This window comes from Coturnix japonica, chromosome 2 (genome assembly GCF_001577835.2).
Source record: "Coturnix japonica isolate 7356 chromosome 2, Coturnix japonica 2.1, whole genome shotgun sequence".
In the NCBI taxonomy this organism is placed as follows: domain Eukaryota; kingdom Metazoa; phylum Chordata; class Aves; order Galliformes; family Phasianidae; genus Coturnix; species Coturnix japonica.
Window position 1 is genome coordinate 16267651 of NC_029517.1, and position 21774 is coordinate 16289424.

The following is a 21774-nucleotide window of genomic DNA, read 5'->3' on the forward strand; positions in this document are numbered from 1 at the left end:
GTTCTGATGGCAGACATGGGTTAGAGCACTGATGAACTAATAACATTTATGCTATTAGTCCCATTATAATCAGTATTACTATGTACTTCCACTCTATTATAGAGACTGGACTATGAAATAATGTGGAGGAAACTCCAGCCACTATAATTATGATTGCATAACAAATACAATGTTTATTAACCTACTTTCCAAATAAATGATGTTTCTTATAACACTGAAAATAAGCGGGTCAATAACATTGCTTGCTATCTTAAACTCTTTTGATAGTTTACCTGAGTTGCAGCAACAACAGTAGTTATAGAAGGCGCAGTTGAAGGTGATAGAGCTCCCACTTGCTGCAAGTGGCCTGAAGCCTGCTGAGGTAAATGAGAACTGGAAACGGGAGTGCTAGATCCTGAGCCAGATACTGCATTTGGAAATGATACTGCTACATCATTGCTGCTAAAAATACCTGAAAAAAATTACAAAAATGATTACATGCATCTCTCTCCCCCCTCCCTCTTTTCTAGTAACCATGTAAATATGCAGTAGAAAATTAAACAAGATAAACAAGATTACTCAATATATAATGCAAAAAGTTCCTGCGTTGAATTTCTAACCATGTCGATTGATAAAAGCACTCTCATCGTGTGACATGCTACAATTCAGAGAACACAGACTGTCTCAGTTCTAAGTTTTACAAAGACACATGATGGATCAAATATTTTATGCGCATTAAAAACTACACTCAAATGTTTAACTAGCAGATACTTTTGCTAAAATACCTGCCTTCAGCTGAGTCTGCTATCTGAGAGCACTGTCTCAAAGAATTACCGTGAAAGTTGAAGTAGATAAGGAATAAAGTATTAGGCTGAACACAAACCATTTGAATACAAAAATACTTTGAATTTAAAGTAACATTTCTGAATGACATACATTTGTTCAAAAAAGTAATTTCTGTAGCTACAGATTTCTTGTGTATTTTCAGAAAAAAATGACAGCAAATCTGAGGATCAAGCACTCAGATTTGCTGGTAGAACTGGCATTTTGTTTACTCACAAACTAGAGCTCCATCTGTGATCTACGAATGCTTGACTAGCATTTCTGCTAGAGCAGCCAATAAGTAAATGATTAAACATATTAACATTAGTCAGAAATGTATGGTAGCAACTTAAATTTTAAGAGTTCATACCCCTCAGTGGAGCCATTACTTCTGTTGATCTACATGCAGGGTAAAGCTCATGATATAGGCTGAGGGAAAAATCCTACTGACCAGAAGCCCAGGAGAAGATGTAGTACCTGTCTATGAAACTGTTAGGCTCCACATGCATTAGATAAGTGAGCTGTCAGCTGGCCAAGGAATATCAAGCATGGTAGCACTGAACTGCAGTTAGAGGAAGAGTGCCACAGGGAGTAAACAGAAGTAGAATGAACATGGTTAGATTAAAAAAAAAAAAAAAAAAGCAACAGAAGTGAAATGCCAGTCAGAAGGCAAAGGGTGGAGCTAGTTTGTCACTTGTACAAATAATGATCTGAAGAAGGCAGTGACAGGAAGACAGGCAATATTTAAAAACCACTTGCTACCAAGCATTCCTTCTGAGCTCTGACAGTCAAGGAAAACTAACATCACCCAAACCCACACACACTGTGCAAACAGCAATGCGTCTTAAATCCTCTGCCTGTATGAACTACCAAGAAAAACTGAAGAGGACTGAAGCCAGACCTAGCAGAGAAAGGAGAGGTGAACAGCCAGACACATGCTGACAACATTAGCTCCCCTATCTAAGCTAGGTTAGGTAAGGACTTGCCGTCTTCTCCTCAACCTCTCCATAGCACAATTCCATACCTGCTCCACTTTTCTGCTGACCTTCATATCTTCCCTTCTTCCATTTAGCTTACTTTTCATGGTCATCTTTCCCTTCTTTTTTGTCACCATCCCCCCAGTCCATAATTATGACATAACTAACAGTTACAATCCTGAAGGGTCCACATTGTAACAACCTTTTGCCAACTGTATCTGCCTCACCTAACTCACAGACAGTAAACTATATGGATTCTGCTCTACATTTGTCTCTACACACGACCAGCTGAACACAGTTAACAAACAGCCTTGCTACCGAGTCTGTTCTTAAATGCAATATCCCACATTTTGAAAGTATCCCTAAAACAATTAAAGCCACACCATTTTTTGAGAATGATGAGATTCTCAGGTAACTACCCAGTTCTGTGGATTTTAAAGTTAATAATAAAGAAATAGCACAACACAGACGAAACCACAACAGCTAGTCACTACAAATGTTACTGGTCTCATAAAGCATACATGTGGAGAAAACAAACTTATTGGTGAAAGTCAAGTTGTAAAAAAGAAAGATATTTTTCCAGAAAAGCAAAACTCCCCAATTTTAAAGCGCACTATTTTAAAATGCTTCTTCATTTTCAGAACTTTATAAATTAAATAACTGCAGGGCTTCTGCTGCTTCTATTTTAATCATAAGGTTTATTCTTCCTCTTTAAAATGAACTGTTGGTATACAGGCAGATATTATAAAACCATGGGCATCAAACTACTTCAAAAGAAGAACAGTAAACTAGTTCACCAGGGCAATGAGGTAAGCTTTTTCCTCTTCTTTTCTGCCTTTATTACTTCTTTGTTTGCTTTCGAACACTTGCTATTCTGGTGTTGCAAAACACCAGAAAACACCACCTGTCCAGATACTCTGGGCTAAATACTTCCATTTAGCAACGCCTTACTTACAACACTAAGTCAGCGCACATTCTAGAAGCAGTCATGCAACCAAGACTTCATGCAGGCACTCAAACAACTGAACGCAGCACACACAAACCCCCAATTTCCCCACTATTCCAAAAAGAGCTGTACAAGAACAAAGTGCTCATCATATCAGAAAGTCAGGAAAGTACATATGTAAAATGTCTCAACACTATCAAGTTGTCCTTTTGTTCTCTGAAGGGCGAAAAATTACTCCAAATTAGTGAAGAATCATAACTGAACATAAACCAAAGTTCTAAGTGCCAAACAAACCAATCGCCCTGAAGTTCTTCCCTGCTACTGAAAAGTAACAGCTGTAACTTGTGACAAATGGCACTGTGCCATTTGCCAGAGGCATAAACAGCATGATTAAATACAGTCTTCAGTGTTTTAAATAGTACCCAGTTCTTCAAGTACACGTGGACATGCAGCACTGTCAGGGCAAAGCCTGACTATCCTTACCACTGCTGACACACACAAAGCATGACTTCAGGTAACGAGACATTAAATGCATGTACAGCCTGCGTTGCTGGACCAAAATGCTTAACAAAAGGGCAACTGACAAACAAAACAAAATCATTTCTGAACAAGAAATAAGTGCCTGCTTAATGAGGATGCACAATGATATAGAGCAGGGAACACATCAGATGATGCAGATTGGGAGAAAATGCAACCATTTTGCTGACAATCAATGATGAAACAAACAGATAACAGAAGAAATAGAAGAACATCAAGATTAGTGAGAACTTGCTGTGCAGCAACATGCGTCAAGAGGCACACAGAGCAATTTAAATGGTCTTATTAGAAACCTCAAAAAAGTAGTTCTATGAGCAGAAGAAGTAACAAATCAGATGAACTTTTCACTTTTAACAGCGCTGCATCAATAACCTACATTTCCCCACCACAACTCATGTGGCTGCAGTTGGACTACAGTGTGAAGGTTCCTTCCAGGTACCTGTTCTATTTATCTGCTGTATCTACCATAGGTTGATGTCCTTAGTATTTTGCAAAAGCTTAAGAAATGACTTAATCTAGTCCAAGAGCTTTTTTAAAAATGTAAACTTTAACATTTACAGAATCTAAGGTTTGCCTTCCTACTTGGGGAAAAGCAGAAGGAGAAGGAATTAACTTCAGTCATGCAGCAAAGCTCACATAAACCAAAGAAAATCTCACATTTTAAGAACAAGAACTCCACACAAAAAAAGGATGCTATATACGCATTTCCAGTACTTCCATTTCCTGTGATGAGCTCAAGAAATCAAACCCACCATGACAATTTTCTCTACAGAGCAAAATGAAGGTGCCCTTTAGTACTGTTGCCTGTTGATTAGTAACCAAATTTTATTTATTTTAAACAAGCAAGAACATGCTCTAATAGAACATTAACTGTGGGAGAATTATCACCTAGGTCATTAATTTGCAATATGGATTAAATATAAGCTCAGTTGCACCTAATGCTAAACACAAGCAAATAAAAACTACTTACTGTGACCAACAGCAGCTGCACAGAGAAAGGCTCAAGAAAAGGGCAGGTATGAAGTAAGATTTCCCTGGATAATCTCCCAGCTTTTAGAACCCTATGATTTCGGGATTCTGGGCCTGAAGCATGTAGCCTTGGGTTTGCTTCCAGCTCTGTCCCAGTGAATTCCCTGCAACCCTCTCTGAACCAATGTAAATTCCCATAGTGGGACATCAAGAACAGGGTGCTGCTACCAGTGACTGTGCAGTAGTCATTCTCTCAGTAGGATGTTCACAGGGATGAAATACTAAAGATGGATCTGCAAGAATTGAAGGCAATCCAGGGAAGGGGCCCCAGAACAGGAATGGGTTGTGGAGTTGGGAGAATTTAAATGTCAAAGTAGAAGAAGTGGCAGCATGACTGTTGGCACACAGGTTACAATTACCTTTGCATAGAGTGTTATGAAAACCTTAAAGAAATTCCAAGTTAACTTCTCCTCTTTCCTCAACAAACAGGTTAGAGGAGTGTATGTTGTTCTGGCTTGTGCTTCCACCAGATACCATACATACCTGCAGGACACACATGAGACACATCAGTGCCTAGCCGAAGTGCATCATTCCTGCCTTGTCTCTCCCAAAGCCACCCAGAAATACTAGCTGAATGGATTTGCCAAAATTCTCAGCCCCTGTAACTTTGCCTTCTCACTCAGACCTTTGCTATCTTACAGTGCAGACTGTTTCCTCATACTTTCAGTAGAGGTGCATGGTCTTCTCTCTACCACATGCCTGGAACAGACCATTTGCACAGACAGGCTGGGATACCAAAGCTTATCCCATTAGCCTGATCATGACAGACTCAATGCACACCCCCAGTGCCTGTAGAAACATGCTCTAGGTCTGAGCTAACAGTAATCAAGGAACGGGGTCTTCTTGGTTCAAAGTTGGAACCACAAGAACCTATGCAATCGTTCCAGGTGCCACCAATATTACAGCATCACATACTAAAACAAAGTGCAAAATTCTAAGATTATAAAATGATTCAACATTTTTAAAGTACTCTTGTAGAAAAAGATCAGAAAAATATCAGTAAGACCCAGAGCTCCATAGTCAGATGTGAGATAGTATCCTCAAGAATACAGAAAAGACCTGAATTTCAAAGTACGTAAAAGCAGTGAAAGATCTTTGCAAGAAAAAGAAAACAGATACAGAAGAATAACTGATAAATAAAATCTGTATTTTTTATTTACCTGTTCACTTTAATTATGGTGATCCAAGATACAATTTAGTTATTCCAATATGGCTTATACTAAAAGTAGTATCAGCTCCACGAAACAAGTATTCCCAAGTAGGAACATGACATTTGAGAGAGAACCTGAGGGAGAGCTTTACATGTTAGCTTAAGATTCCTGAAAACCTACCTACTTCAAACCAGTCTGACAGGAATCTACCTTAGTGCTGGAACGGCAAGTCAATGGAAACACCATATTCCTCTTCCCTATTAACAGAATACAGAGTATTTAACTCCTTTAAATACTATAGCCTACAGTAATTTGTTACACTACAGTAGTAGATTACACTCTTCGGGTGTAATCTGTCCTCTGAAAAAAAAAGCAACATCCATATTAAATTTTGCCAGCATTTATGCCAAGGCCAAGTGTACAGAGCTGAAAACTTCATTTGCAAACATACCGTCTTCTAAGGATGGCCACAGTGCTAGAATTGCATTGACTGCTGCCTGTTCTGCACTACAACTGCCAATACCGTGACACAAAAAACCAGTGTAAGATGGGACACATGAAAACAGACCTGAAAACAGGAAGAGGAATAAGAAGTAAAACAGAGAGTAGACTTAACAACTAAGGACAAAAGTAGCCAGAGAAAGCCTACAACCAACCATTACAATTTACAGCTAGCTCTAACATGAAATTACAACTGTCAGGTCATCACTCCCCATAGTCTTTAGTATGCTCTAAAATCCCCAGCAGACACGTATGCCTGCATTACCTCCTCCTGCTTTCCAGTGATAAAAGATGATGCAGAATAGATGAGACTTCAAGGTCAAATACAAAAGTTTGACTGTCCAGAGTAAGACAAAGCACAAAGTTATCACACATTGAATAACAGTGCAATCAGAGATTTTTTAAACAACATATTATATTTATTAAAAGAAGAAAAAAAAAAACAAAAAACTGACCTGAATATCTACCAAAACCAAGAACCAAAGTACAGTCTCTTACTGGCGAAATTGCAGTCTCCCCTCTACTAAGACAGGTATTTTTATTGGAAGTCACAGCTTGCATGATACTATTTTCTATTCCTCCCTTTTAATTGACACTTTCTCATGTGTTCAAGCCTCTTGCTATTATCTTTCCTCCTTTACTCTTGGTTGGCACCAAATTCGACTCATCAGCTCACTGACATCACCTTTATATTAAGCATAGTTGTCAAATGAACCTCTCTGTTTCAAACTTGTATTTGTCTCTGCTCAAACCCAAATTCTCATTTTTAATTTTTTTGGAACTTTCTTGCCCATGTGCATTCAGAAAACTCAGTGCAACAAAAAATAAGCTCCTGATACATCATCTCCTTTAAAACTCTTTCAGATAACCCAGACAGTCCTCAGCATCACCTGACTCACAATCTTACATTTAAACACAAGTTTTAATACCAACTTTTCATCCTGTACACACAGCACAATCTTTCCTTACTGTTCATACTACCAAGATCTCTCTACCTATCCTCACTGTTTACACTTCTGCCAAAAGAAGAAAATGCAGAAACATCCTGCAAAATGAGGTTGGAAGAGGAAGGAAATAAGCAACTTCAAAATCTTACTGAAGGAAACATGGGAAGGCAAATAACACACACATGCACACCCCTGTGCACACCAGGCAGATCAGATGATAAACCCTGTCCTGTTCTAAAACAAACAAGTAGGTAATGTTACTCTGTCCCACAATGTGTTCCTACAAAGCACTGTTATTGCTTGACAAGAAAGCTTACAACATTAAGTAACCACTTTCCATCTATGCTGTTTGAACTTCTACACTAGTGCTAGGAATACACAACCAGTTTTAGAAAATACTGTAATGTGGAAAGAAGTAATGACAAATGGTGTTCCATCCATTTTTATTCTGCACTTTATGGTGAACTTAAACTTCTTCAACATCAAACAGCAAAAAAGCTCTGCTTATAAACCAGCAGAAACTCACCAAGTCCAAATTCAGCACACTTTCTCAGATACCCTTCAGATGTTTTATTTTTGTTCAGAAAAATGGTGAGCTTGCTTTCCTTCATCTCAAAGCTGGTTCAGAGCACTGTACACCTGGGAGAGTGAGAGGGAAACCCTATATCAAAAGGGAAAAAGCTAAACCTGTTTTACTAAAGCAAAGCAAACCTAGAGAAATTTCAGCATTTCTCATGACATGTAGACAAGAATTTCTTTATTTTTAAAGAGACCTACCACTACAGACATCTGCCTAACACATAATCCATGCCTCCAGCAGTGTGAAAAGCAGAAGTCCTATGAAATCTTAATGAATGCTAGCTTAAGATGCAAAGAATTTCAACATGCAAAGTTTAAACAATTTCTTTTGGATACGCTGCACTTCACGCTGATAGAATTTGCAATGAATACAGCACTGCTTTTCCTACATGCGTGTACAACAATAAGAAAATAATTCTATATGGCTGATATCAATTGAAAAAACTACTCTGAAGTTCATTACTAGATTGCCTGCCACCATTTAAATAAACACTGAGAAATACACTTGATCGTCTTTAAAATTATCCTTACTAGATCATTTCAACTGTAAATACTCCCACTGAATCTTTCAGTAACTTGTGAATATAGCTACAACTGTTTCCCATAAATGAACAAAAGCCTTGAAAAAGTAAATTTAATAAGATATATTTAATTTCCACAAGCTATGAGTGAATACACAACTAGGGACACAAAGCCAATACTCAGTCCTAGAGGGAAACTGCAATCAGATACATTAAAGATTCGATATTGCCCCCTCTGAAATTGATAGTACTGCTACCAGTGACACAAATGGCAGCACTGGGCTGCCAGAACAAAGGATGGACAAAACAAGGATACCTTCACATGCATTACTTGTAGTAATTTAAGTAGTCAGGAAGGTAAGTGAGAGAATTCCTGAGGCAGATACCACTATAACACACCTATGAATGGAGCACAGAAGAAGAACTAAAAACACTATTCACAAAATTAAAGAAAAGAATCTTAGAACTAGAATAAAACTGTTATCATTTTACTGCGCACATACAAAAAGATCATAAAAAGAGAACTGAGGAACTATTGACCTATCAGGCTCCTGCAGACAATCTACAAAGTTTTCACTCAAGTACTGAACAATTGACTCACTGCAGACCTGTATTTCACCCAATCAATAGAATATGCAGACCTTCAATCAGGATTTTCCACAAAAGGCTACCCTTTGGGATAAATGAACCTCTGAAAAAGATTCTAATATAACTTACCATTATGTATGGTATTCATCAACTTCGAGAAAGCTTTTGAGTTAGGAGAAAAAGGGCTTCATGTTAAGATCATGTTTAACAGACACACAAAAGAATATATGTATAGACAGGAATTTCAGTGAACAATAATATAACTGAATAAATCTTTCTTGTATTAGAGCTCTGATCATTTACAGTAGCTCAAATTGTAAAATGGATTTATTTCTACCCACTATAATTTTTTACTCGTATTTCTTTTGTCAGTGTTTGTTAGCTTTTAAATGCCTGATATAATAAGAACGTTCCAGCACGTGCCAATTAGCTGCATTCTAAAGCTACCATTACAAATAAAAAGTCAAATATGTCCCAGTCACATTCAGTCTCCCCAGCAAAAAACTGATTTTAATTTCATCAACAACAAATTTGGATACTTAAACTGAAGCTGACATACTAGTTTTAATCACGAGGCATCGTTCTGCTTCACTGACAGACTGAGCACAACTCCGCAGTCGTGAAGTTTAACACAAAACAGCGTCGCTCCTGGTCTTGGGGAGATCACTGAGGAAGAACTCAGATGAACAGAGAGGAAGAACTCCAACCAGCGGCAAACAAAGGAAGACACTCACATGAACTCTTCTTCCAGGGCTTTTCTTTTTGCCACCTAGAGAACTGCAGGTCTCTGACCATGAAATGACCATGGACACACTCAAACCCTCTGCAAGCAGTCGCTGCAGTTCAGCCTACGTGGTAATCCAGCACCTGGATGCCCAGTTACAAAGAGATTGCAGTTGTGCTGATGGCACACCTTCTCCACTGACACCACCATTTTATTCATACTTAAGAATAACGACCTCATGCCTACAACATCATTTTCTTTTCCATTTACTGTTTCACTTTTCCACATCATTAATGAATAACGCACACAGCACCTCTGTCTGTTTAGACAAGATGACAGAATGCCAGAGAGGAGTGAAATCTCTGCAGTGTTTCCATGGGTGAACTACCAGCTGCACCAGTCCATGAGGTCTCACTGTTAAAAATGTTCATCACCTAACAGGGTGACTGACTTTTACTCCTTGTTCTTTTCTCTTTTATTCTCCCCACAACAACTTCAAAATAATAATAATAATTGAAATAAAGACAATTTTAACTTTTGGCATTGATTCGAGAAAATCACAACACTAATCTGGAAGTAATAATAATTAAAAAAAAACAACACATTGTTTTTTTTACATACTGCCTAATCTTGACTAACTACACAAAGGTACTGTAAGTTTAGAAAATTTCCTTGTATCTACAGTTACTAGGAGTAAATTGCAATACTGACCGTAATTGCCACATCAGCATTACAGACCAGGTCTATAATGTAAAATATAATGGTTTCAAAAAAATCCTGATTTTGGATGTTTTTGAAAACTGATAAAAACAAGTCATTTTAATCAACCCCGCCAACAGTTTTCAAAGAGCTAGTAACACTGTACAGCACCCTTAAAAATGAAAACTATTGCTTTAACATGGCCTCCGAAAATATATCTATCTATCTTACAAAAATGCACTGAGCTAATATGGCCTTATTGTGTTCATAGAAATTAAATTCCTGGGCCTAATTCTGCCTCAGGTGTAGAGGACATGATGCAACTGCTGTCCGCTACCCTTTAAAAGCTGAATCATTTCACCCACACTTACTCTGCAAAGCCTTTATTTGATTACAATACCAACTATTCGTTCCAGTTATGCTGTCTTTCTGTACTAAGGAAATCTTCTTTCAAAATTTAAAGAGATAGGGGTTTTTTTTATTATTATTTTTCCTACACGAGGACACTCCGGATTGCCTGAAGCTATGCTTTCAGGTTTTGTTCCTCTAAAAGTATACAGCACAGGGACTACTAAACTGTCACACACATCGTGTTCCCAAACATCACTCAGACCTCTCCCAGAGTTTCCAAGCAGAATGCACCAGGTATACCTCAGTGAATAATTTACTGCTACAACACACATACTTTACGGACAAATTAGGAGGAAATGCAGTTGAAGAGCTGACAAAACAGTTCCATAGACCCAGTCAGCATTACGGTTAACACAAGTAGCTGTCTGGCAGCTCACGGACATAACTAAAGACAAAGTGAGACAAACAAGCTGCTGTATAATTCCTTCCAACTGCAACTATTAAACACAGAAAAAAAGTTGTTTTAACATTCATAGTATACTAAACCCATAAAAGAACGGTGCCATTTCCAGGACACACATTAGAATTTAATAGTCTCTTACTGTGCTTATCAGAATGAGATTTTCACGATAAGTATATGGAACAATGAAATAAGTATGTCCTAGAAAGATTCACTTTTGATCTTTGCTTTGAAACTTTTTTTTTTTTTTAATAGTTAAGATTCCTGATAGGAAGTAAAAAGATACAATAACTCCTCATAGCATGCAAGTATCAAGTTTACTTGTCACGTTTCAGTTATTAACAGCGTAAGTGGTAGCAAAAAAATTAGACAAATAATGGGGAAGAACAATCAGTGATACTCAGCCTACAGGTGAGATGAGGAATCCTAGCAAACACGGGTTCTGTTTAACCTAATTCCTTTCAAAGAAACCATCCGAATGCAGACTGCATCTGGCCATGGCCAGCACCAGATCAGCGCTCTCTGTACCTCCTGTCCAACATGACAAACAAAGCCCATCCCAGGCTCTCCCAGCTTCCAAAAAGAATTAAAAAACTGTTCCTCTACCACTACACCCAAACCAGATGAAAAAGAGCTCCTGCCTGGGCTCCTGGTATAACAGCTTCTAGTGGAAGTTACCCTTCCCTGACCTTCCCTCATTGAAGAACCACCCCAGCCACCCAGCTTTCTCCTGCAACCACAGCCAAGCCACTGAACTCCACTATGCTGATGTGCCAAGAAAGGTTAAGAATGGTGAACAGTAATCATATGGGGTTTTGGCAAATACACACTCCATTTTCCATCTCTGCTCCCTTATGAACTTTCTTCTCAGTCATGGCTGAGTCCTTCCTTTGAAAGCCTCCCCTTATTCTTATTGCTTGCCTTACACTCATAACTATTATTCCACAGAATCAATGCTCTTCAAAATGTCAGGAATACTTTGCTACTTCCAGCTTATTCATTTCAAAATACATTAGAATTAACTGTATATCAATACATTCATCTGCACTGCCATCCTTCTACTGCTTGTTCACTGCTCTTAAGAGAACTGTTTTTGCATACAAAAGTAAAGGTCCCCCAAAAGGATGTTATTTGCCCTAATGAACCACTGAATCCTTCATATTAGGAATTAGTCTGTGATAGTTATCACAAACTTTCTGTTCTTTTAAACTTGCATTCGGGGTTTTTATATGAAAGCAAACTATGTTAATGACTTATGAGTAGCTTTTTCATTTGTTTAAGAATGTACTTGAAACTTATAGTTATTCCTACCAAGAAAATCTTCTCATAAATGCACAAAATAAGCAATGGGAAACAGGTATAAAACAAGTCACATTGTCAAATACAAACAACATGAGAAGATTATGCATGCACGATCCTCAGATCGACACTGATATTGAGCTCCATTTCCACTTTTCATGAATCTCTTCTACATTAACATTCTTAGAGCTGTACAGTTCTAGAGGCCAGAGAGACATCACTGTTTTGGTTTTTTAAATTCTAGTTTCTTCAAATCACTGAGTCTAACAAGAAATCTCCTCAGGATGGATATATTTTTATTTTTTATAAAATATACTGCACTGTTGCATAAATATTTCTCCTCATAAAAGCATATGGCAAGCTAGACCACTTCCGTAATTAACAGCTTTTAGTTTAGTATTATTCTTAGGGCCTCCTTGCAGTCACCACAGGTCATCTACAAGACTTGACACCACAAAAAAGAATTCTAATCAAAAGCTGAATAAAAATTAAAACTATGGTAAAAGTAATACAAAGCAGTGAGTTTACATCTAAACTAGTTAAGTCCCACTTCAATTCAGATTGACAAAAATTCCACTCCGAAGTCCAGATCAGGACTGGAAATGAAGCAGCTTTTCCAACAGTACGTGATAGTTTGTTTCTCTTACTATTCTTGTGTTCCCACCACACCAGCTCTTACACGAACTTTGCTAAGTATTTTGACAGTATACTTCCTGCATACAGCATACTTGTATATAGAACTCCTACAGCATTTTTGAAACTATGCCTAACGCTCCTGAAAGAGAGGTTTATTTGAATAACCTTCTGGAAATACATTCTCAGTCTATCTAGACAATTTTATGCATTTAGACTAGGGAGATTTACTGAAAACGAGCTCACATCCAGATGAATCATCACAAGGATCCCGCAGCTTTTAACCAACTAGCTGAGGTAACATTTGTAAAGCATCAGGAACTGACATACAGTTAAAACACACTGGGATATGTTATCTCTGTGTGGCTAAGTCAAATCATTATGTCTGGATAGACACCACATTCTACAGTGCCAAATCCAGACTGTTCAGTGGGTGTGGTAGGACAGTCCAGCTAAGACTGGCAGTGCATCAACCTTCAAGCTGGTATGGGCCTGCTGTTATCCTGTTACAAGAGAAAAACTGTCTTCTCCAGCCTGACACTGGAAGTTTGAGCCTCCTACTTAGTCAGCATCGCAATGTAGCAAAGTTGATGGTTTATCTGTGTTCCAGAAAATCCAGAAAGATCACCTCTGTTCTGACTCTGCCTCATCATGGTAACACCACATTTTGTCACCAGTAATGATGTAATACAAGAAACTGTCACCTTCAGCCTCACTGTGGCTCAACAAGTCCTGACAAACTTGTGCATGCTGTACCTTTTTTCCTGTGTGAGCATTTGTGAGATCCACCTGGTGCAAACTTTGTGATAAATCAACATTGCCAGCATCGTTTTCAGCACTTTAAAGCTAATATTCAGTTCCTTACACAGATTTCTGGTCATAATAGGCTGATACACTTGGATGAGCTGATCAAGACGCTTTTCATTTAGTGGTGCAATGGCTGTCATCCAGTACATGGCTTATCTTTCACATCACTGCCACCACTATTGAAATGTACCACCCACCACCTCACTGTGCTCAAATTCACTCTTAGGTTTCCATAAACATTCAGTAACTGTCAATGAATATCAGTGGATGCCATTTTGTTCAGCATGGAGAAATTCAATTCCATCCCTTTGCTTCATCTGCATTTCCATGTCAGATGCCATTTTGTCAGACAGCCCCTCTGCTGCCATCTGTCACATGGCAACAAAATGTAATGGAATACTGGAGGGAAAGTTCTCCCTCTACCATCATCAACATCTGCCTCTGACATGATAGGCCAATGTAATCAAATAGGAGGCATTACTTTCAGAGCAGACCCAGTATTTCCCTACAGAGCAAGAATTTTTGCAGTATACATGCCCCAACATCATACCAAACTATACAGGTTGCTATACAGCTACTGCAACCTTCAAGAGGCTTAGCTCTTAGACATTTCACTCTCATGCAACCTGGTTAAGAGTAACATAAATTATTTGAATTACAAGGAAGTACAGGAAAATGGGGAGTTGATAATCACATACTTGGTCTATGTGCTTAAAAACAGGGAGATGCTGTACATCAAAGCACGATTCTGTCCACTGCAACTCTTAATGGATTTGTCTTCATTCAAAGACTCTCAATTAAAACCTCAATTATTTTAAGGTATCTGGTCTTCCTTACACTACTGTATTAATTTATGGGTCTAGCTGGCACTGGTTTTTAGTGTTGCTTGCACTTTCTTTTAAAACTTTATAGTCTCAGAAAGGATTAGGATAATCTACTACAGGCTCTGGACATCAGCCTCTTACACAGAAGGTAGTCATTCTGATCTTAATCCTGAAACAACTTTCACCCAATTTAACTTCTGATACTGGGGCTCTTCTCTTCACATCTAATAAACGTAATACTTAACCACCGGGTACAATTCCTTCTGATTTTAAAAACCTGACTGTAATGCTATCACCTCCGACTGGGAAAATCAACTACAACAGAAGTTTCACCACATGAACTGGATAGTCTTTGCAGTACAAAACCGCTGCAAATACACCACTTGTTTTCAGCTACATTTGCTTTCTTTAAAAGACCTGAAAGTCTGTAAGATCTGAAAAGTACAACTTTCAAGGCAGAGTAAACAAAAAAACCCAAACCACAGCCAATTTTACAGTCAAGCCTCATCCTTCCCTGCCCCCACCCACACACTTTTTATGTTCTCCTGTCACCTTTAACAGATTTTATGGAGTTAAAAGACTGATGGCTATCTTGCATTCGACTTACAAGGAATGCTGTGCTCTAGTAAATTGACTCCAGATGCTGAAAAATGTTCACACTCAAAGTTGTACATTTTAATTCTTAAAAATACAGATATTTACAAAATTATCTAAAATTAAGGCATTTCAGTAAGTTTAATTTTTAAAGATTTTTGGAACTAGACACTGCAAGTAGGGAAACAAGTCCCGTAGCTCACAACAGTTTCCACACAGCAACAGAACTTCATTTAAGATTTACTTGATCTTCTACAAAAGACATACATGTCTAAAGGAAACATCTAGTCCCTCAAAGACATCTGATAGGAGAGAAATCTTATTTGTTCCAGTGTCTTTCTATTCCCCTCTATAAAGTCTAATTCTTAGCTTTACAAAACAAGCTGAAGAACTAACACAACCCAAGCACACAACTAAAACTTTCACACACACCTTTTTTTTTTTTAATATAATAGTGATAACATCTCATATTCGCTGTATCTGCAAAGATACTCAGCTCCTGGAAGAGCAGACTGTTTTGTTCACTATGCAGCAACAACAGCAACACTGGCAGTCAGTTCCCAGCTATACCGTGTAGCTTAACTTCATTACCCACACATAAAAATAATTGAGTTTTTATTAAGAATTCAGGCCTAAACCTAAGGATAATACACATGGCAGATTGCAGGCTTAAATGTTGTGTAACTAAAGAGTACAGTTTATCAAAACAAGGTTGAGATTTAGAAAAACTCCCCTCACCAAACACTAAAGATTTGTAGCTGCATTTGGAAAACATTAAGCAGAGCAATTAGCCAGCTCTTAAGAATAGTTCACTTTCTTCTCTGCTATCACAGACACAACAAAGTATTCCTACAGATACTGTGCAGTTGCACAAACATCAACTTTAGATGCCAATTTTGCAAAAGATTTGTTATAAGTAAATATTTGCTATTTGTTGCTGATTATCAGAGCACAGTGAGTATAACATCAGCTTAAATAAACATACAGAGGTATGATATTGTTTTGCAACGTAACTAGAAACCAACATGCAGAGTCACGCCATAATTTAGGAGTCTAGTTTCAAGTATTTAATCTTCAAAACTTCCATTTTAACCTGATGGACGTTTATGCTTTCACACAGCAATTAACTGGTCAGGTAAAATCTCACTCCCACAGCTGTCAAGAACTTCTCTAATATAAGCTGGCCTAAACAGCCTGACATGCAATCCACACCTTAGTTAGTAGAATTCACCTTCCACTCCTTGGGAAGCAAAATCACTTCAGAAAGCCCTGCTTTTACTCCATTTATTTTTCTACAGCTCTTTTGGAAAAATAACTCAACTTGAATTCTGGACAGAAACTGGGCTTTGTGTGTCTCCTACACAGTCTGCTCAGTTCTAAAAGTCACTAATATCTATTTGTCCTTTCAATCTGATTCTAATTGTTACTATCTGGAATACTCTATATTAAGTAATACTCTGTAACACAGTAAGATTTCTTGCGGATAAAACATAATAGCACAAATTGCTTCAGAATAATTTTATCTATCCCTCAATAGATTTAGCTTGTAAGTCAAATACTAGAGGGGATTTTAAATATAGCTTCTTGAAGACTCAGCCACAAGCTCTGAGGGCCTCAATCTCAATCAGTTACTTATCTATTTAAAAGCTCAACATTGTCTTACACCACCAAGAAGACCATGACCTTAAAAGTAAGATCATCTCCTTGCACAGGAGCATAATGCCCAGCAGAAGCATCATTGCTCAAGCCAGATGAGAAAGAAGAATGAAATATATTACTGGATGCTCCAGCACGGTCAAACTCCTACATAAAGCTGAAAATTTGTCTGGATAAGGCGTAAGATAAGCCCAAAGGGGCCTGTGCCAAAAAATACACACTGTTTCTAAGTCAAAATTTCCAATAGTGCTCTACTGAAGTACAACACTGGGTTTGGACGGGCCTTTTACTGTAAAAACTACCTAGCATTCCTAGCCAGAGCATACAGACAACTGGACAAGAACAGAATACATCTGATGTAGAGATAATAACATAGGAAATAGTAAGGTTGCCTCAACTGTAACAAAGGAATTCCAGAAGGTGGGTAGAGCACACATTCTGAAAGCATGGCTTAATTATTTTGAGGCCCAATTTAATAGCCAACCTTCCAAAAAATAACTGCAGCTCCTGAAGGAACCTAAAATATAAAAACCAGCCTGGAGATTCTTGAAAAGATGCTTCTAATTCTCAGTTGATATGCTCTAACTCACTCCTGATTCTGCTCCTTTGAAGTAACACAACAATTCCAATTAAGAATCACTACACACTTTTTTTTCCTCGATTTTCTCTGCATTTCTTATACATTTACATTACTTTTGTGTCAAACAGCTTAGATTCACTTGTCCATCCTATACTTCCACCAGACAATACAGAGACATTTTAAAGGCAGCATATCATACATGAGAAGATGTATGCTTCTGATAACACTGATCTGCCCTTCCATGTTGTAACAATGTTTTAAATAGTCTGCTAAACCCTTAAAATGCTTATGATGAAGTGAGGAATGAAGCGCTACCACCAAAACAAAGGGGGGAAAAGAGAAGAAAGAGTACATTAAAACAATATGCCCAGACTTAACCATAAGCTAGCAGATGAATTTCCAAGCTCAGATTTCCCATCTGGTTTTGTTTCTTTGGGTTTTCTGGTTTTGTGGCTTCCCTTTTTTTTTCCCCCTCTTTTTTCTTGCTTGGGGGTGGGGAGGTGATCACTTGTTTATATATGTATTTCTTCAATGCCTTCATACAATATCACTATTTCAGAGAACAGGTCTACCTTAGGATGGTGGGTGATGAGATTTTAAGTATGTACAACAAAGGTAAAATTATATGCTCCATATGTCATAATAAATCTACTAAAACCAACAAGGTATATCCATCCATGTATTTCAAAGATATTTATGCAACACATTTAACATTATCATCAGTTAGGGGAATGAGATCTCAAAGAAGGCAAAGGAATCAAGGACAGACATGGCAAGAAGAAGGCCTACACTAGGAGCCAACAGGACCAGAATATTCTCAGACAAATACAAAGCAAGGAAACACAGGTCATTTTCTTCAACCAAGATCTCGTACTTCCATCTGTTACCTGAGTTGCAAAGGTTTTCATTTCCTTCTCAAAAAAATGAAAACAAAGCACACGAAAAAAAATCCACTATAACAAAAATGGCAGATTAGTGAGTCTCACTTCACTGTTATGTTTATCTAAACACAAAGGCCTCAAGGGAAACTTCAAAGCAGGACAGACTTTGGTACAGTATTCTGCAACATCACTCCCCACATAGGTTTAGTGAAAGCAGAAAGCCTCTCACAGCCCGAACTGTATAGACATTCAGAACAGAGGAAGAACAAACCAGCCAATCTCAACTGCTAAAAAGCACACTAGGTCATGAAATGGTCTTCTGGGTGAAGAAGGAGTCCAGATTGAGAATAACCTCTTACATGTTTAAACTGATAATATATCCATATATACGTTTTGATTTTTCAGTGAGCTAAACTGAAAACCTGAAACTGAGGGATATTCAGCACAGCTGGCATGCCTGAGTACTGCTTATGTTTTCTCTATACAACAAAAAGATACAGACTATATAGTCTGTATACTCTCTCAAGTTAGCTGAACCTATCACACAATTTCCAGATAAACTATTTTCATGCAATTTATTCTTCCCCCTAAACCTCAAAAGTTTGATTTATATAACATACAGATCATTATATATGTCAATCTACTACAGCCAACTACAACAGTGGCACCTACATATGGAGCAAAACTTACTCCTCCAACCACTACATTCTAAACTGGACTTTTTTTTTTCCACTAATGAGACTTTCAAGGTAACTGAAATGATACTCTGTTCATGAAAAGCACACTCAGAATTAAGGCTAAAATAACAGAGGTCTTTTGAGATAAGAAAACAAATCCAATGAATGCCTACCTGAACCCACTGGAGATGAGCCAACACTAAGACTTTGTAAACTTCCATTCCTGAGCAAAGTTGGAGATTTTTGAAGACCAGAGCTTGTCACACTTCCTGCAGCGGATGCTACAGATGAAGTTGGGGAAGCAGAAGAAACTGAAAGATGGGAAATACTTTCTTGACTTTTATTTCCTTTGGGTCTACCAGGCCCATGTTTACTTTGCTTATTTCCTTTCCGCTTCTTCTCCATTACAGTTTCCTCTTCTGTTCCAGAAGTTTGAGCTCTTTTGTATGCTGTAGAAGTAAGGCTTGAATTACTTATGTCTCCAGGTGAGCTGTCAAAGTTTTTAGATTGGGAAACAGCTGATGATGAAGGGAGACCAATTAAGGAAGTGAAACAGTTGACACCTCCCTCTTGACTCCCAGTCTCTCCTTTATGTACATCTTTGGTTGACGAAGCCTGTTGAGAATGAGTGAAACTGTCACTTCGCAGATCTGTTTCTGTAAAACTCAAAAAATCCTGGGGAGACTGAACTGAACTTCCAGAAGATGACTTTATGCTCCCAGGAGTGCCCAAAAAGCTTCCTAAAGAGGAACAAAAAGTACAATTTTTATTTTTCTTTTCCTACAACTGATGAAAATTCATGGAAAAAACTGGTATTTTAAAATACAAAACCCTCAAAGCTCAAAGACCTTATGAAAAGTGACACCAAAAGACAGAAAAAATATTTTTAAAGAAACTCATTTTGACTGCTGATCTTTATTTCTTATGGATCTGAATCTCCTATCACTCAACTTGGGACACAAATAAGACAAAAATTAATAGGAGAATAACAACTTCTGTATTAAAACACTTGTGATATCTCTGGTGTTTTGAAGCCTCAACAAACATACGACAGAGCAAGCTGTTTTGCGTGGTTTTTTTTTAAACACACTTTTATATAAAAAGAAGACAGATGATAAAACATGCTGTGATCACATTTATGCTAGTCCTGCAATCTTCCTTGCCAATCTACCTAAATCAGGGGTCTGACATAGGTCAAGTGAACAGCAATTGCATTTAATTTACCCTGGCTCAGGAGGTATTCCACAGAAGAGGTATTTTTCAAAAGGACAGGAAAGCAAGTGGAGAAAAGTGTATAAAATTGGTATTTTAAGATTTCTTTACATTGTCAGAGAATCATAAAGATCTTTTATGTAATAGAACTGCTTTGTTTCTGTAGTATCTGGAATGCAGTCACTTCAATGCTGAGTTAGTACATGCAAGGCAGAAAAATAAGCACATTTACAAAATACAAACACCAATCCAGTTCACTGAAATTCAGTAATTTTTTAGGGGTGAATGCATATATGAGCATTATATTGCAAAACTTCAACTGGTGACCACCGTCCTACCAAGCAAATACTCCCTAAATAATGACACAAAGTGCTGAAAAAAAACATAAAAATGAATATTTTATCAGTGGTAGCCCACTAAACATTACTTATAATTGCTTTATCTTTATGTTAGTCTTTAAATCATATTAAGTGTTGTTTTATATAAAGTTTTATTTCACCACTGAACAGTAGGAAAGATTTTTATTTAAATGTGAGATCCTAGTGGAAAATTTTACAAGTTCTGAAAATTCAAACAAAAACCACTCCAGTATTTCAAGTGGAAAAAAAAACTGTAAATGTTCTAGACAAATTCTGAACTCCTCATCATGTAACAGATTAAAACCCAGAGCAACATCTCTACCTTAGAGGAAAGTAGTGTATTTTAAAAGCGTGCAATTTGAAGAGTTACTTTGCAGTCATCCCTCTCCATACGCTAGTTAAGCTTTGTTCTAATTTGAATTAAAAAGCAGATCTACAGAAGATCCATAGACTCAATTTCATTTTAAACATTACACTAGAATAACCGTTCAGAAGAAACGAAACTTCTGGTTTTATCAGTTAAAGAACATACCTAAACAACCTAAACAAAAACATCACCTTTGCCCTTTAAAGATGCACAACCTTCTTTTTCATGTTACAACAATAAACTTTTATTACTGTAAAAAGTTATGTTTTCCCAAGTAAAACAACACTCTCATTACTGAGGATGAAGGACGAGCTACTTTTCAATCTGTAATCTTTTTTAAATATGTGAGATTTCTGTCTAATTCATGTCAAAGCAAAAGAAGTATTACTGCAGAACGATTCATACCTTGCTGAAAAGGGCTAGCTGCAGTCACAGTTGTTCCTGGATTTCTTCCAGCACCAGGCTTTCTTCCCCTCTGACCCGAGCTGTGACCCGCAGATTTCTTCCCTTTGCTCTCTGACCCTCTAGCCTCTGAAGAATCTTTTCCACTTGAAACGTGTGTAGAAACTTCCTGGAAATTTGCATTTGTAAATCGAGCCGTAGTATCTTCCAGACGCTTCAAGGAGCCTGACATGGAGTTGTTGCTAGTGCTTGTATAAGTCTACCATTGTGATAAGTGAAATGAAATTAAAGAAAAGAAAAAGTAAGGTCATACAAAGATCTGTTACAGCCAATACACACAACTAGAGCACTGCACGTATTAATATACCCACCATAAAAATTAAAAGTTTATTTCATCCTATATAAAGAAAAGTCAGCTATCATTACTAATTACTTAGTTAAGTGGCATTACAATCAGATCATTTACTATCAAATTAGAACAATCAGTGGAAGCTGACTTGATGACTTATCCTCTACAGCTTACACAAAGCTACTGGTTTTACTATGCACAACATCAGTAATTAGTAATAAAATTTTAGTAATGCAATACAAAATCCTAGAATCAGCTCAATAAACTTGCCAGTATATTCAAGTTGATTCATCTAGTATTCCTATTTAAGTCAGCAGAAATAC

The 21774-nt window shown here is 37.5% G+C and overlaps 1 protein-coding gene across 6 annotated transcripts in view; it reads right to left on the reverse strand.

Moving 5' to 3' along the window:
- MLLT10 (MLLT10 histone lysine methyltransferase DOT1L cofactor) overlaps positions 1-21774 on the reverse strand; it is a 107326-nt gene that overhangs the window by 34483 nt on the left and 51069 nt on the right. For all 6 annotated transcript variants that reach the window (XM_015853309.2, XM_015853306.2, XM_015853308.2 and 3 more), the window contains 3 exons: positions 21106-21361; positions 18936-19502; positions 273-451 (listed from right to left, as the gene is read on the reverse strand). In XM_015853309.2, the coding sequence (XP_015708795.2) occupies positions 273-451; positions 18936-19502; positions 21106-21361 (1002 nt within the window). The remainder of the gene's footprint in view (positions 1-272; positions 452-18935; positions 19503-21105; positions 21362-21774) is intronic.